This window comes from Antedon mediterranea, chromosome 10 (assembly GCF_964355755.1).
Source record: "Antedon mediterranea chromosome 10, ecAntMedi1.1, whole genome shotgun sequence".
Taxonomy (NCBI): Eukaryota; Metazoa; Echinodermata; class Crinoidea; order Comatulida; family Antedonidae; genus Antedon; species Antedon mediterranea.
Genome location: NC_092679.1, coordinates 10,160,727 through 10,180,038, shown reverse-complemented (window position 1 = coordinate 10,180,038; position 19,312 = coordinate 10,160,727). Strand labels below are relative to the sequence as shown.

The 19,312-nt window shown below is 34.6% G+C and overlaps 1 protein-coding gene across 1 annotated transcript in view; it reads right to left on the bottom strand.

The window, feature by feature from the left end:
- LOC140060355 (uncharacterized) overlaps window positions 1-19,312 on the bottom strand; it is a 50,920-nt gene that overhangs the window by 13,377 nt on the left and 18,231 nt on the right. Inside the window, exons 2-3 of the mRNA XM_072106526.1 lie at window positions 16,826-16,912; window positions 9,436-9,579 (exon numbers count right to left, since the gene is read on the bottom strand). Of these exons, the coding sequence (XP_071962627.1) occupies window positions 9,436-9,579; window positions 16,826-16,910 (229 nt within the window). The 5' untranslated portion in view covers window positions 16,911-16,912. The remainder of the gene's footprint in view (window positions 1-9,435; window positions 9,580-16,825; window positions 16,913-19,312) is intronic.

Here is a 19,312-nt window from a genome sequence, read left to right as displayed (position 1 = left end):
CCTCCACTCGTACAGTGGGTGGTGGACTTCCTGACGGAAAGAAAACAAAGAGTCCGATATAAAAATTCGTACTCTGATTGGATTGAGTTGATGGGTGGAGTGCCCCAGGGCACAATCATTGGTCCCATAGCATTTTTGGCTATGATCAATGATGCTCTAGTTAACATCAATAATAACAAAACTAGAATTTAATTCGTCACTTTGACGAGTTCGGGTTATCCGCGCAAACGCAACATGCACATACTTTAAACTATATGAACCTCGACAATTATTATGCCATCCTTTGACATGAAATAAATATGTTTACAGTGCTGAATTGTACCTATTATGTAGCATACATCATATTACAGTATTTTACAGAATAAACTGTTATATACAGTGTAGCATAGACGAAATTACGAGACCCATCCAATTATTAACACGATGACATCATCAAATTGACATATAAAGATAACCATTTTAGAAGATAATTATCTAAATAATTACATTAAAACAAATTTGAAGAATTTTGGGCACGTAAAAGTGAGATGCGCTCTATTTAATGTGATGAGCAATAACGAAAGAGTAAAAAACTCTATATTTTACATTTGTGTGGCCATACGATGACGTCATAACATCCGAGGGGTAAAGATTCTGCATGAATTCATATCTACTACAACATATCTACTTACATATAAAATTTAAAAAATTGGGGGTCGTGGATGATCCTGATTCATAATTTTGACAATATTTTGTAACTTTTTCAACTAAAACGCGCGAAAATGGTATAAATCAACGTGTTCGTATGACGTCATTTTAATTTCAAATCATGTCAATCTTTTTTAAAATGACTAGGAAAGGTTGGAAAATCATAATTCAAGAGAAAAAAACATGATTTTCATGCTCCGTGCGCACCTTACGCGTAATTTTTTACGCGCGCGTGGAAATTTTTCACATGTTCAAAATGTCATGATCAGCGTAGAAAGTTGATTAGAAATTAATTTTGCGCATTTTGAAATTTTAAATGCGCGTGCGCGCGTAACTTCTTGTGAAACATGCCATTTTTAATCCATAGAAAGTTTGCCCTTGATATGACTTAAATTTTCACCAAGTGTCAATAAAAAATGACTTTTGGTTTATAATCTATGACCAATCATTGAAATTCTTAAAAACGCGCGTAACTTACGCTGCGCGACTCTAACGTCATATAACGAAGTTTCTTGCACATCTACAGCTACAGATCAATCTTTTGACAAAGTTATACAAAGTTATGTTCACAAGCAATAGGGGATATGCGACACACAAAAATCCGGGAAAGAAAGAAGAACTAGACATGAAACTCGTCACTTTGACGAGTTAGTTATCCGCTCGACAAACGCCACGTGCACGTCATACGTTGGAATGTTGCACACAGAAAAAGATTATGGCATTATGACCTGAACTGAAGAATATGATATGTTGTTAGTGCTAAATTCTGTCTATTTTGTGTCATAGTATATACATTTTAAAGTACACAGTATAATCTGTATGTACACCTAATTTAAATTTTTAGGCATGATGATGTCATAAAAAATAAATATTTTTAACACATGCATAAGATAGTTGATTGACCTAGACAATATTAAAATCTCGGAGAAAAAGGAATACAGATAACGGTGATGCGCTCCATTTAATGTGAGGAGCAATAACGAAAGAGACAAAAATCATATATTTGACATTCGTGTGGCCATACGATGACGTCACAATGTCCGGTTAACCATATTGATTAATGATCCGATATCTACAACTCAATCACCTTCCAGAATATGTAAGTAAAAAAAAGTTTACCTCGTAGTTTAGAATCTATGATTGTTTAAAAAAAGGCATAATTTTGACGAATTTTTTAATTTTTTCATTAAAAACACGCACAAATTGTACAATTCGACGTGCTCGTATGACGTAATTTTAAGTCTAAATTGTTTTAAAAGTTGATAAAATTACTATAAAAGGCTGAAAAAACATAATTCACGCAAAAAAGATGTTTTTAGCGCTACATGCGGACCACGCGCGTAAGATTGTTCGCGCGCGTGGGAATTTTTGACCTGCTCAAAATGTCATGATCAATACAAAATGACTTTTATTTTTTATCCTATGATCAATCAATGAAATTCATAAAATCGCGCGTAAGTCACGTTGCGCAACTCTGACGTCATTAAAAAATAGGAGGTGCACAACTTCACGTAAATGTCCATATGATGACAAAGTTATGAAATGTTATGTGTACAAGTTTTTGAGATACGCGAGACACAAAAATGGAGGAGAAAGAAAGAAGAATAATATAAAGAAAAAAAAAAAAAAGATCCAGGACGATTACAAGGAGTTATCCGCTATTAAGCGGATAACTAACTAGACATGAAACTCGTCACTTTGACGAGTTAGTTATCCGCACGACAAACGCCACGTGCACGTCATACATTGGACACAGAAAAAGATTATGGCATATTGACATGAACTGAAGAGTATAATATGTTGTTAGTGCTAAATGCTGTATATTTTGTGTCATATACTATTTACAGTATGCATAGTATAATCTGTATACATATTAATACAGTGTAGGATAGGCGAAATTACGGGTCCCGTCATTTATTCCAATTTTTAACATGGTGACGGTATGAAAATGAAACACTGATATAGCAATTTCGGAAGGAAATTATCACAGCACCAACATATTAACGTGTAGAAGAAATTTTAATACGTAAAATATTAATGCGCGCTCTTTTAAATGTAATGAACTATGACGCAAAATATGAAAATACAACTTTTTTTATTTAACTGGCCATATGATGACGTCACAACATCCGATTTGCCAAATTTTTACATGATTTTGTATCTACAATCCAATAGCTTCCAGAAAACGTTTTAATCGTGATTATCACATTTTATTCTTACGAGCTATAACAGATTAAAATTTTCTGTAAAGATGAAATTAATGCCACACGTAATTTAAATGTTTAGGCATGATGACGTCATAATAATTAAAATATTTTTAACTCATGCGAAAGATAGTTGATTCGACCTACACAATATTAAAATCTCGGAGAAAATGGAATACGGATAAGTGGAGATGCGCTCTATTAAATGTGATAAGCTATGACGAAAGATACAAAAATCCTATATTTTATATTCGGATGGCCATACGATGATGTCAAAATATTTCCTATTATCCTTCGTCAAGCGATTATTACCCCTTTGATTAAGAAACCAACCTTAAAGGGGGGTTCCGGGTTTAAAATGAATAGTAAAAAATGTAAAATATATTTGTTTGTCTCTTGAACGGTAAAAGTTTCAATTTATATAAGCGCCCAGTGAAGCAGAACGAAGGCTGTGAAATGAGGCCAGATTACAAGTGCAGCTACGGCGATATGACACTGTGTTACAGAATAGGAAATTCGTGAAATGGTCAATCTTCCGACGACTCGTTATCATTAACCATATCAATTACTTTTGTAAAATTATACTTATCTGATGTAATTTTAGTCGGTCTTCCCATTTATAAAGTCAATTTTCTATGAAAATTCATCAAAACAGTGAAAAATTAGATATGTTTACACTTTACGTTTGCTGATTTTTGCACTGACTTAGGGAAAGCCTTCAAAATCAATGAAGCGTAACGTATACATTCCTGCTGAGCGAGGAGAGCGAGACGACGATACACGTGCTCTCTTGCCCCATGCCTGGCATCGTCACGTGATAAGCAGATACAGTATACAATACCAAACTGGTCGGGTCGAGTATACCCCGTCTATAATCACAACAAGAACGATGTACAGTATTTGATTGAAGGTCGACTCGACCTACCGGAATGGTATAGATAATATAGCTCGAATGAGAGAGTTGGAATATTTGTAAACATAAGTATTGCTAATTTTAAGTGTAGCCTATAGTAAAAGGCCTGGTAGTATCAATTGGCATAGGGTCTACTACACTAGCTAGCTCAATTTTTAACTGGGCCGGATCGGCTAGGTCTCCTTCCTACTACCTGGTCTACTTGCTTGATGCAGTATCCGCTTTTTTGGAGAGTAAACTAGGCTTATTTTAGGCCTACTTAGACGATCGGGACACCATACGTGCGGACGGCGATCGGACCTTGTTTTGCCTCAATATTTACAGCCGATATGTTTTAGGTTTAGATTGTTTAGGAGTTTGGTTGATAGGATGGGTTTGGAATCCACTGAGTTTTGTTATTTATGGGCCAATCGTTTAGTAGTAGGCTAGCTAGGCCCATGATGGGCCCCAATGTTTTAACGTAGCCATCGTGGCATGGAATCCCTAGTCAGAATGGCTCTCACCAATGAAAAAAAAATGATTTAGGCTAGGCCTAGCCTAAGTACGTGAAGCCGATCTGTACTGAGGTATAAAAATAGTATATAATTTATGACTCTGTAATCTGTACTAAATTTTGTATTTCATTAAATGTCAAATAAATATATGCTACTACTGTTATTATTACACTTTAGGCCTAGCTTAGAAAATCTACAAAACATGTATTTCACAATGATCGGGTGGTCGTCGTTTGACAGGGGGGGGGGGGGAGAGAGATGTAAATTAGTTGACAAACACAACGTACACGAGTTTGGAATCCACTGATGACGTGACTTTGTGAATATCTCATGAATATTAATGAGCTTCCCTAAGCTGCTGAAAAACAGACTTTCCATAAAATGTATATTAAATTTAATTTGTTTAATTTCTCGTTATTACTTCTTCATTCTGACATGTCTATATTGTTATAATATTTTTTATTTAATAAATAAACGATATTTAAAAGCAATTTTAAACCCAGAATCCCCCTTTAAATCCTGATGTGTTTAAAAATTACCGGCCTGTCTCCAACCTCCCAACGTTAGGTAAAATAATTGAATATTCCGCAGTCTCTAGTTTTAAAGAGCATCTCCAGAACAACGATCTTACCAGTACCGTACCAGTTTGCATAAATCATCTCATAGTAAGGAAACTGCCCTTTTGCGGGTTAAGAATGATATGTTAAATGAACTTGACAAAGGTAAATCAATTATGTTGGTCCTACTAGATCTCTCCTCTGCATTCGACACCATAGACCATGACATCCTTGTAAATCGAATGCAGAGTGAATTTGGTATCTCCGGTACTGCATTAAACTGGTTTGCTAGTTACTATCATGAACGTGTAAATAGAGTCTGTGTTCTAGGTGAATACTCGCAGAATCATGGTTTGAGATATGGTGTACCTCAAGGGTCCATCGTAGGTCCATCTATCTTTACTATGTATGCGCAACCTATTGCAGATATCATTAGGCGATTTGATGTAGCGTATCACATATATGCTGATGACATACAGCTTTACGTTAGCTTTGATTCAAAGTCGGAGGAGGATATCTCCGCTGCTAAGTTTAAACTTACCGAATGCATTACTGAAATACGTCCGTGGATGATGCTCAACAAACTGAAGCTAAATGATTCAAAAACTGAGTTTTTCGTGATTTCATCTAATAGGCATGTTAAGGCTATACCCCAACTTGATTTGAAAATCGGTGAATCTATTATTACCCCATCCAGTAAGATTAAAAATCTTGGTATCATGCTTGATAACCAACTCTCTATGAAAAATCATGTTAGTACATTGCGTAGTAGGGTAAACTTCCATCTTCGTAATTTGAGTAGGATTCGGTGTTTCATAGACCGCTCTACTTGTACACATGCAGTAAGATCTTTAATTCTTTCCCGACTGGACTATGGCAACTCTTTGCTCGGTGGATTGGCTGTTTCAGACGTCCGACGTTTGCAAACACTGCAAAATAGCGCTGCACGTCTTATTTTTCAAGCTAGCAAGCGCACCACTGCGTCTCCTCTCATTGGGGAGATGCATTGGTTGCCTGTCCAGCAGAGGATTGAATTCAAGATCTTAGTGCATGTGTACAACTGTCTGTATGGCTCAGCACCTGGTTATTTACAGGACCTTATAAACAAACACCATTCTGGTCGGCATGGACTTCGATCTACCCAAGGCCATACCCGTCTTACCATCCCCAAGACCAAGAGGTCGTTTGGCGATAAGTGTTTTTCTGTCATCGGTCCTAGATTGTGGAATAACTTACCATCTTATATTCGTGAAGCCCCAAATGTGCAATATTTCAAGAAAATGTTAAAACCTATCTCTTTCCTAAATAATGTTAATGAAATTTGGTAACTTTTTGTATAGGCCCTCATAGTTTTTATTTATATTATATATATTTTTGTATTTTCATTCCATTTTCTATTTTTTGTTTTTTGTAAGTTTTGTTGAGTATATAGTATTTTCTATTGTACAGCGCTTTGGTCACTTGGAAAAGCGCTATATAAATCCAAAATTAAATAAATAAAATAAAAAAATAGGTACGAGTTATTTTGGGTACGAGTTGACCACTTCTAGCCTAGTACCCGGGCCAGGCCTACTCTTCGTGATACATCGCTATAGCGCCCACATATTGAGCCGTAAAATTGAGTTTGCTTAGCTAGGCTCGGCCTAAATGTTAAGCCTACATTTTAAAAGGTTTATACTGTATTTCTTTATGATTTAACATAGGCCGCTACTACAAGTTGCAATAATAATTATTATTAGTAAGAAAACGTATAATAATTATAGTATAGTATTTCAAACAAGCTACCCTCTGATTATAATGGAACGATCCATATTTGATGATCTGGGTTTTCTAGTTCTATTTTGGAACTAGAAAACTCAGATATTGATATCTGACTTTTCTAGATCTAGAAAAGTCAGATATCTGAGTTTTCTAGATCTAGAAAAGTCAGATCTGAGTTTTCTAGATCTGAGTTTTCTAGACACCCAAATATATATTATATTTTTTCAAATTAATTTAAAGGTCAAGGTCACAATCCACAAATAAACTATTTATTACACAGGTAAGTTTCCATCAGACCATGTGTTCAGATCATAGTAAAACAAGAAATATTTCTTCCAAAAAACGCTGCTCGACATTTTAAAATTAATCATTGTTCTTTCTTCAGATATATTTATGATTAATTATTAAAAAGATATCCTTTAATCGCAAAAATACATACAAATCAAAGATAGTTCTTTAATTATGAATCACATGCCCCTTTAAATATGGTTAATTTTGAACTTTAATGTGCTGTGTGTGTGACCTCAACCTGTAGGCATGCAATTGAATACCCTCTAGAGACAGTGTGACTTCACGGTGGTACAAGTGAGGAAATTCTTCCCAGTCTGTTGATTCGCGTCAACCAATCAAAGGACAAGAATCCAAAATTGTTCAACAGTGAGCCCTCATAGACTCTCTTTTCCCAGAAGGTTTTTAGGTCCAGCAGCTGGGATCTATAAATTATAGTCGAGTTTATAACTGCTGCTTGCTTTAGCTTCTGAATGAGTATTCCTCATGGGACCTAGCTGGCTAGATCAGCAGCTTGAAAAGAAATATATATATATAAAATATTGCACTGATGAATTCTGAAGGTTTTTAGGTCCAGCCCGAAAGCTCTGCTACTTTTTCTGGCTGTTTTACTTTTATCGTTTTGATTTTGCATTTGCATATTTTATTTTGCATCTCCATTGAGAACCAGCGACTGATACACACAGCATTGTCATTTTTTCAGTAATTGGTTATCCCTTGTCATTGTCAGGATGATTTTTTTTTTTTTTTTTTATCTTATTAGTTATCCGCACTCGGCAGATAACTCCTTGTAATTGTCCTGTTTCTTTTTGGTTATCTGCGACCTTTGTTTCGGATAACCATTGTGCTTGTAAATATCTTTTTTTTTTTCATATTTACTACTTATCCGCTACAAGCTACAAGCGGATAACTCCTTGTAATCGTCTTGTTTCTTTTTCTATGTTTTTCTTATTTCTTTCTTTCACTTTTTTGTGGTTCACGTATCGCTAAAACGTGTTAACATAACATTTCATAACTTTGTCAACACCATGGACATTTATATGAAGTTGTGCAGCATTTATTTTTTAAGACGTCAGAGTTGCGCAACATGACGCACGACTTTATGAATTTCAATGATTGATAATAGATTAAAAACCAAACATTATTTGTTTATGAAACTGTGAAAATTTAAGTCAAATCAAGGGCAAACTTCCTGTGGATTAAAAACACGCATTTAAAATTTCACAATGTGCAAAATTTATTTCTAATCAACTTTCCGTGCGATTCATGACATTCAGCGCATGTCAAAAATTCCTGTTCGCGCAAACAATTTTACCACGGTGCATGAAAATCATGTTTTATTCTCATGAATTGTTATTTTAAAAAAAATAAATAAAAAATGCGTGCGTTTTAGTTGCGAAAGTTACAAAATATCGTCAAAATTATGCCTATTTTGAATCTATTGTAGCTCCTCAGGATCATTGTTCACCCCCAATTTTTCTAACTTATTATGTAAGCAGATAATGTTGTAGATAGTAATTTAATGCAAATGTGTGCAAAAAATACCTTTAATCAGTTACAGCTCCTCAGGATGTTTGCCGACCCTATTATTTTTTAATATATTATGGAAGCTGATGAGTTGTAGATATCAATTCATGTAAAATTTGTACCTACCGGTTGTTTTGATGTCTCCATATGGCTATTCGAATTTTAGAAATAGAATTTTTTTCACTTTTGTACTAGTTAATCCAGTTTAATAGAGCACATTCCCCATTTTCTCCTAGATTTTAATACGTTCTTTCTCAATCAATTCTCTTTCACATGAGTTTTATTTTGTTATTAATATATATAAATATTAGAATAAAATGAGTTACCGTACTTAATATCATCTTTACAGAATATTTTAATCTGTTATATCTCATCGGAATGAAAAGTGAACCACGCGATTAAAACTTATGGAAGTTGTTAAATTGTAGATATGAATTCATATACAAATTTTGTCTAGATGATCTGATGTCATGACGTCATCATATGGCCGTTGAATTCAAAAAGTCTTTCTTTCTTTTCGTAAAAGCTCATCGCGTTTCATCGCTAAATCTTCTAAAATAGTTATCTTTGTATGTCAATTTGATGATGTCATCATGTTAATAATTGGATTTAAAAGAAGGGTCTCGTAATTTCATCTATGCTACACTGTATATAACATATACACTGTATTCTGTAGATACCTTTATGACACAAAATAGTTACAATTCAGCACTATAAACATATTTAATTAATGTTATAGGATGAAATATTGTCGACGTTCATATAGTTTAACGTATGTGCATGTTGTAAAATAATGTAAAATACAACCAATCATTGTTAAAAGGGAAGGGAAATTAAGAGAAAGAAAACAATGTCAATTAGTTCACGGGTATAGAAATTATAAAAAAAAAAAAATAATAATGTCAGTTCTATCTGCACTTAATGCGGATAACCCTTGTGATAGTATTGTCTTGTCATGAAATTCTATGATTGATTGTTAAATTAAATACTATACCATTACCAACCTGGTTTTTGCCACCTTTCATTCTTCTTCAAAAGCAATAAAATTGTGTGTTCTTTGATATGTGGCAGGTATTCATCATCTATCTCGGTACCATCTTCTTCAGTAACAACTTTCACCACATTATTTAAATTAAGTTTCTCTGATCCTATTAACATTTACAATGGATAAATTAATTTCTTTCTATATTGCATCAGCTTAGGCATCTGTTTATAGTATACTAAAGTATATCCATTATTTTATTACAAACCATGACTGCTGTGATTTTTTTCCCATACAAGAGTTCCTCCATCGATTTGTTTCAGACTCAATCTGAACATACACATGGCAAACCTCGCAACTATGAGCATCTTTTTCTCATTTATATTAATAGTATAATTTACTCTCACCTAGTAAAATTAGCTGTCCACCATTATCGCGCTTGTCTTTGATAACGATCATGTATCCAAATTGTGCATAGAAATGAATTTCTAATATCAGTCAGTAGCCCATTCTAAATACAAACAAATTCAGTTGGAATACAATATTTTTTTGCTATTGGTTTTAGATATGAGATGTTTAAACATTAAAGATGTATTGTCTCCCAAAAACATGAAAAAATAAAGATTAATTATTTCAGACTATGAATACGTTATTTTGTAGTACAGTATTAATAAAGGGGCAATTCCACGGTAACATACTGACATTTTTTTGTATTCATATCAGTTTAAAAGGGTTTAAATATTATAGAAAAGAAGTACACTAGAACCTGTGTTTTACGTACCCTGATTTTACGTTCCCTCGATTTTACGTACGCTTAAAATAACCGATGACGTCATCATTTTCTTACATTGAGGGCGCAATTTAACAACAACAAAGCACACAAAGCCACAATCATGGCTGTATGAGGAATTCTGCTGTGTGTGGGGGACAAGCTACGCACGTGCATTCCCCCTAAAGCAGCGACTGTTTTTATTGATAGAAAACAATTATATTTTACACTTTATTTAAACATCGCACAGCCTGTATAACTGTACTTTTCTAGTTAGGCCTCACATCTTGCTAGGCCTGCTAGCCTAGCCTGAATAGCCTAGGCCTAGCTAAGCTAGTGACGCATACTGTACACAGTACAGAAGTAGGCAAATACGGCTAGCTACGATCTCTACGTATTTGGGGTCAATTTAAGGTCAACCTTGATTTTACGAATCCCTTGTTTTACGTACGCCTTTCGGTCCCGTACCGTACGTAAAATGGAGGTTCTACTGTACAGTATAAATCAAAGCTTTGAGGTAAGTTTATTCTTGATTCCAAACACATACAATTGACAATCTTCTAAAAATCAATATCTATAGTCAAAAATGAAATATTGATATTAATATGAATGGTAACAGCCCGACAAAAAAAAAACAACAATTTTACCAATACTGTATATACTTTTTGCAATTACCAATCTTTATGGTAACATACTCATTACGTGAAATAATGTATCAGGAATTAATGATTAAAAAAAAATATTTTTAATTGCTTCCTTGGTGTTGGTGGATCAATATTTACAAACTTGGGTCTGGTAACAAACCGATAGTAGCAGACTGACCTATTAATTTACCAGATTTATTATGAATTACTACCTTAAAGGGGGATTCTGGGTTTAAAATTGCTTTTAAATATCGTTTATTTATTAAATAAAAAATATTATAACAATATAGACATGTCAGAATGAAGAAGTAATAACAAGAAATTAAAAAAATTAAATTTCATATACATTTTAGGGTAAATTCATGGAAAATCTGTTTTTCAGCAGCTTAGGGAAGCTCATTAATATTCATGAGATATTCACAAAATCACGTCATCAGTGGATTCCAAACTCGCGACGTCAAGCTTGTACGTTGTGTTCTCTCTCCTCTGTCAAACGACGACCACCCGATCATTGTTAAATACATTTTTTGTAGATTTCCTAAGCTAGGCCTAAAGTGTAATAATAACAGTAGTAGCATATATTTATTTGACATTTAATGAAATACAAAATTTAGTACAGATTACGGAGTCATAAATTATACTATTTTTATACCTCGAATTAATAGTACAGATCGTATATCGGCTTCACGTACTAGGCTAGGCCTAGCCTAAATCATTTTATTCATGCCGGGGTGAGAGCCATTTCTGACTAGGGATTCCATGCCACGATGGCTACGTTAAAACATTGATTGGGGCCATCATTCATGGGCCTAGCTAGCCTATTACTAAACGATTGGCCCATCAATAACAAAACTCAGTGGATTCCAAACCCATCCTATCAACCAAACTCCTAAACAACAATCTAAACCTAAAACGTTCTACAAAAATCGGCAGTAAATATTGAGGCAAAACAAGGTCCGATCGCCGTCCGCACGTATGGTGTCCCGATCGTCTAATAAGTAGGCCTAGTTTACTCTCCAAAAAAGCGGATACTGCATCAAGCAAGTAGACCGGGCGGTAGTAGGAAGGAGGCCTAGCCTAGAGCCTAGCCGATCCGGCCCAGTTAAAATTGAGCTAGCTAGTGTAGTAGACCCTATGCGAATTGATACTACCAGGCCTTTTACTATAGGCTACACTTGTTAAAATTAGCAATACTGTACTTATGTTTACAAATATTCCAACTCTCTCATTCGAGCTATATTATCTATACCATTCCGGTAGGTTGAGTCGACCTTCAATCAAATACTGTACATCGTTCATGTTGTGATTATAGACGGGGTATACTCGACCCGACCAGTTTGGTATTGTATACTGTATCTGCTTATCACGTGACGATGCCAGGCATGGGCAGAGAGAGCACGTGTATCGTCGTCTCGCTCTCCTCGCTCAGCAGGAATGTATACGTTACGCTTCATTGATTTTGAAGGCTTTCCCTAAGTCAGTGCGAAAATTGGCAAACGTAAAGTGCAAACTTATCTAATTTTTCACTGTTTTGATGGATTTTCATAGAAAATTGACTTTATAAATGGGAAGACCGACTAAAATTACATCAGATAAGTATAATTTTACAAAAGTAATTGATATGGTTAATGATAACGAGTCGTCGGAAGATTGACCATTTCACGAATTTGCTATTCTGTAACCACAGTGTGATTTTGCCGTAGCTGCACTTGTAATCTGGCCTCATTTCACAGCCTTCGTTCTGCTTCACTGGGCGCTTATATAAATTGAAACTTTTACCGTTCAAGAGACAAACAAATATATTTTACATTTTTTACTATTCATTTTAAACCCGGAACCCCCCTTTAAACAACAAAAAAGTTACTGACTATTATTAATAATCACCTTTAAACAGTTGCATGATGTATTAGACCAATAAGAATTAGTGTTAAGTTGTATTATCTATATATAAATTTACGTAAGGGAAAAATTCGGTAAATCGCGTGTTATTTAGAATGTTTACTCGATGGTATATAAAGTTGGTTAGAATCTGGGTACTGATTTTAACCACCTGATGTACCGTATATTTCGGTGTATAAGTCGCACTTTTGACACGCAAATTTGACCTCTAAATTAAGGGTGCGTCTTATACACCGAACATAAATGCCTCACCACACAGATTGTACATAAGCCTAGGCCTAGGCTATCGTCACCTCGTTTGCTAGGCTAGGCCTAGCTACAGTAACTAACTAACGTAACAGCAACCTGCTTCTGCCTAGTTTTCAAGACATTTTAGCATGATGTTATACTAAATATGATGAAAAGATTTGTTCATTAAGGCGCTCCGATAAAATTTCATTTGTAAACGTTTACGTACGGTTGGAATACTATTATTTATACAGTAGTTATACGCACAATCGCCATACCCCCAGCGCAAGCCCTTTCTTAAGCTTGGCGGCCACATGGTGTATTTATAGTTATACGCACGACCGCCGTACCCCTAGCCTAGCGCAAGCCCTTCTTGGCGGCCACATGGTGTACGGTATTCGAATAGTATATTCTCCAGTTGATTATAGCATGGGCCTAGCGTATACACTTCTCGGATACATAGATACTAATCGAATACGATTGTCCGGGAAAACGTGCGCCCTCTCGAAATGATCGAGCGAGGCTAGCCCACACACGTACGTGTTACACACACGGTCATGCACTCGATGTTGCGGCGAAACTCATGGATAACAAGTTAGAAAGAACTTGTAGAGGCTGGGCGCGGCCGAGCCTACAGTAGGTATGAAAAAACCTAAATAAAGGACGCCGTTGTAGATATAACAAAATATATTATTACAATAATATTGATAACAATTTAAAAAAACATTGTTTTGATGAAAAATAAGGTGCGTTTTATACATCGACAATATAAAAAATACCGATATTTTACTCTCAGTTAGGGGGTGCGTCTTATACACAGGTGCGACTTATACACCGAAATATACGGTAACCTTGTTTACTAATTAAATTTAGTTAGATAATTAGTTATTGACAATTAAAACGAATTTAGGTTCAACGATTTGCCCCAAATAGGGGTGTTTTCCGATCGTGGTATACACTGTCTAATGGATGTGCTCATGAAAAAATAACTGCACACAAAAATACATGCCTACCTCTGGATAACGAATATACTCTAATAATAATGCTAGTTAGAAATCACGAATACAGCTAGGTCTAGTGCTGGCGTACGAATATACTCTCCTCCTCTCCTGGGCTAGTTGGGCGTTTAGGCGCAAAGGCAAACGGAGTGCCTGTCACAGTGTCGTCTGTTTTGTGTTGCATAGGAACACAGGACGTTGAAGGTGGGTGTGCACAGAATTGGAAGTAAAGTAGATGTAATTATTATATTATTGGCCTAGTTTAGCCTAAAATAACAAACAGAAGTATACTTATCTTAATAAAATAACTTGCTAATATATTAATGTCCAAAATTAAAAAAAAAAGCAGAGTATTTTTCCAGGAGGATCTTTCGTCGCGCATGTTTTGTACATCTGTGATATTTACGAACGTAAAAATAAAGGTCATAGTACTCAACGCTGATTGGTCAGAAGAAAAAATCCGTACGATTTTACAAATGAAATGGCTTCCAAATCCATCACTCCGAATCCGTCCACCGGAGAAAAATCGTACGAAATTTGGACGGATTTGATGTGAATGCTTCTATTCTTTAACATTATACCCATTTTCCACGATTTTTTCTCCGGCCACCGGACCGGGTCCGGGCTTGGTGTGAACGTAGCTTTATACTACTAATAAATAGGTCATCAAACAAAATTATATCATCTTGAAAACCATTGTTTTATTAATAAATACCATTGTTTTAATTGTAAAATGTTTCAATTTCGGCCTAGAAATAAGTGCGTCTTATAGGCCTATAGTACATCGTCAACATAAAAAATAATGATATTTCAGTCTCCATTATGGGTTCGTCTTATTATACACAAGTGCGACTTGTACACCGAAATATACGGTATATGAAGTATAGTTGCATAGAGTAGATAAATAGGGCACTAGATTTAAACAGTTTGTAATTTGAAACAAATTTAAAATTTGAATGAAATCATGTCAAGTTTGGGGGTGGGCTTATACCCTAGGATCCAAAAATGAACATGAAGTCACATAACGACCAGAATTTGGGGGGGGGGGGGGGGAGATGTGAAAAAGTCGATCGTGTGGGAACAGTTTAGAGAGAGAGTTACGTTTCATGTTCATGTGGCACAAAATCATGATCATAATTACGGCACTGTTTAATCGCCAGACGGCAGCCTCTTGTACTGAGTTTAAAAAAAAGAGGTTGCGGTAAAAAAAGAGAGTTTTGCGTTTTATGGCATGTGACCAAAACAACTAGGTCTGTATTAATTACGGTCTTCTGTCGGCAGTCTTTTCGAGCGACCGACTGAATCGCCTTTGGCCTAAGTTAGATCGTTAACACAAACTCAATTAAATAACCTTAATTGTGGTATAGCAATCAGCAACTGTTTTTATAATGCATTTTGCTATGCGGATGATATTTTTTCTATCTGTTGTGGGTCTTTAGAAATTAATTTATGTTGCTAATACTAATAGTTACATTGTTCCTCATGGTCCGAGATTTAATCTAACAAAAACGTTCTACACTGTGTTTGGAAAATCACCATTTGTTGAAGATCCCACATAGTATCTATAGAAAACAGTATCTTCTTGATGTCGTTATGTCACCTAGGCGTTAAACTGGGTGGTAATCTTAAGGGCGAAGCTCATGTCAGGAATAGAATAAGTTCTATGCATTGCAAGGAACTGGCATGTGTAAATATGGTTCATCTACAGATGTAAAACTACATGTCTGGAAAACAGTCCTGATACCAACTCTAACGTATGGCCTACAATGTGTAAATCTGAGCAAGAAGGATATTCTTGACTTAGAAAAAACACAAAGTAAATTAATTAAAGCAGCGTTGGGTTTACCTAAATTCTGTAGAAACACTGCTCTCCTTCACTCCTTAAATTTACCTAAGTTGTCCAACATTATTAAATATAACCAAGTGAATTATTACTTCACCAGATATTTATTAGTGATTCCAAATCTAGGTCTTTTTACAAGCATCTATTTTAATAGATGCATCAATTTTAATAGATGGTGTTTTTTACATGTTCTAAATTGCTATTTAAATTAGAACATGTAAAAAACATCCTAATTAAAAACATACAAAGCAATGACTTTTCTTTTTGTAATATTGTCTTTAATAGTACATACCGCCATAATCCTTTATAAATGTATAAATCTGTGGATTGTGTCAATCATGGTATCTGTGATAGTGTTAAGTCTGCCCTTTTTCACAATGATTTTGACACCTTATTTACAGTAACTTGTTAAAACCATTTTAATCTTTTGATCCGTGTGAATCTTCATTTTGATGTGTTTTATTGTACAGTTTTTTATGTTTCTCCTATTGGGAGGTGAATAAATTTGAATTTGAGAGTCTGGCGTAGGGTTATACCCGAGTATGGGCTTATAACCGTGTCAGTACGGTAATGAGTAAATTTCTTTTTTGTTGATACATGGTAATATGCACGCTTTGCTAGAACACAGCTTCCTTTGTTTGTGACAACTTCAACAAATACTATCCGATAGGGCATACACTGGGTAGTAGACATAGGCCAATTAATGATAAAATATCTTCAAATTGCTAGGCATATTATTTTCTTACTGTAACTAAAAAGCAGCATTTATAAATCTGGCACTCAAGTTCGTAAGTAGATGTAAGTAAGTAAGATCATGGTTTGTGAGCAGCCACAGATCCGAAGAGTCGATTGAGTTAATTAAAAAATGGAGGAACCATCGTACGGGAAAAAAAATCGCTAACTGCTGTAGCTGCAGTAGTCATTCTGGTCTTGCATTTCTGATAAACAGCAAATTATATTGTATCTTTAATAACTCAAGTAAACATCACAAAAAAAAAAGCATAAAGATAGACTTTTGTGACATTTCTTACCTTTTTTTATAATTTCAACAAGTGAGCTTGCAACAACAGTTTTTTTTGTCTCTCTTGGTAAATCCCAAACTTTATAAGCCTTCATTGCTACAATAAAACAGAAAAAGCACAGAAAATTTAAAATGTATTTGGTTATTTGCACTTTTAAACAAATTCTTGCTTATTTCTTTCTGTCAATTTTTGTGTTTCTCTAAAACTTGTAAACATGAACATTTTGTAAGTCGGTCAACATTATACTAGTAATGAATTTGTTTAAAAGTTTAAAAATTTGAAATGCAAAAAATAAAACAATTTCTATTATTATTAACCAACTTTCTTAACAAACACACAAGTGACCAAATAACCTCTCGCCATTCAGGCGAAGGTAATACGATATCTTGATGTCTAAACCACAGACAAGGAATCTATTAGTCTAGTAGGAAGGAGGGGTTACCGTGCACTCCCATGATGTATTTTTTTAATGTACATTTTTGTAATCCTGAATATATGTAATTAACATTTTTTGATGTTCCCAAGACGAAATATTGTCCCATGGGGTCTTTTGGGGGCCATTTTGGTGGCCATCTTGGATTGATCAAAATCATAAATATAGACGGTACTTGACAAAGACTGATCATAGAGGTCTGATTTTGGTCTTAAATTGTTCAGAATATGCACATTTCTATGTACTATAATGAAAAGTTTTCGTTCAAAATGGCCGTAAATGCCACTTTTGACCTTTGACCTTGTTTTTACATAAGGGTCATATCTTGGTAACCCTGGTCATAAAGATTTTATTTTTATCTTAAATTGTTCAGAATATCCATATTTATATTAGCTTTAATGGAACATATTTTTGAAATTTGACGGGAAATATCATTTTTGACCTTTGACATTATTGCATAACGATTTTCGCAATAATTTAGACTATTTTTGTATTCGACCTATATCTTGACAACGAGTGGTCATAGAGGTTTGATTTTGGTCTTATATTGTTCAGAATATGCACTTTCCTATGTACTATAATAAAACATTTTCATACAAAATGACCGGAAATACGACTTTTGACCTTTGACCTCGTTTTTACATAAGGGTCATATCTCGGTAACCAATGGTCATAACGATTTTATTTTTGTTTTAAATTGTTCGGAGTATCCATATTTATATTAGCTTTAATGAAACATATTTTTGAAATTTGATGGAAAATATCACTTTTGACCTTTGACATTATTGTATAACGATTTTCGCAATAATTTAGACTATTTTTGTATTCGTTCTATATCTTGACAACCAGTGGTCATAGAGGTTTGATGTTGATTTATATTGTTCAGAATATGCAATTTAATAAAACATTTTCATACAAAATGGCCAGAAATACCACTTTTGACATTTGACCTTGTTTACACCTGAAGGTCATATCTCAGTAACCCTTGGTCATAAAGATTTTTTTTTTATATTAAATTGTTCAAAACATACATGTTTCTATCCACTCTAATGAATATTTATTTCAAGAAATGGTCATAAATTTTAGTATTGTCACATTTAATCATTGACCTCAATTTTTGAAAGTTTGCGGTACATCACATATATTAATTCTGAAAAGAACTGTTAAGTTTTTCGACGTTTCGATCAATATGCTTTGATCGTCCTCAGGAGTGAGGACCTCAATTTTCACAGAAATCTTATATAGTAAGAATTTTTCTGTTTTCAAAATAAAACTATGTATATGTACAGTAGGTCTACATAAACTACTCATTCAAAACCCACTTATCAAGTTACTACAATAGATGTTCAGTCATCGTCCACCTCAAATTCAATTTCTTGTTCATCATCTTCATACTCTTTCAACTCCATGGTCGTTTTCTCAACTAGATCAATAAGATGGGCTTAAAGAATACGACCGCATGACCAGACTGTCCTGTCACCATGCCCTTGTAGTTCATTCATACTAGTGTGATATCTTGTTTTAATGATTAAATGACAGTTTGGCACGCCATACATCAGGAAATTTCCAAATAAGAGGAAGTGCCTTCATCTAACCCTCTAAGGTCAAATGTATAGAGGACATATTCCTGGTCAACTTCTTGATGATATACAAATTTATGTTTCTGTCAAGCCCCGTCAGACTGAGATTCTGACCGCCGTAAAACGTTTAGAAGCATGCACTGCTGAGATTAGGACATGGATGGGCTTAAACTTCCTCAAGCTTACTTAATGAAAAGACCGAGGCGATCGTATTTGGAGCGGAGTTGCGTGTTCAATTTAAGATCCTGCTGGTGCTCCGATGCATAATTAGTTGCGCTCTCAAATACCTCTCAGAATGATCAACAATCAATAAGAGAAAGGCCTATAGTATTAACTTCAGAAAAAATGATGACGCAATTTTAGTCCTCATAGGCTACAGTAACAATCTACAGATATTCATCCATTTAAAAAAATGAAATAATGAAATTACTATTTTGATAGATTTAATATATGATACAAATGTATTGATTTGCCATGAATGGA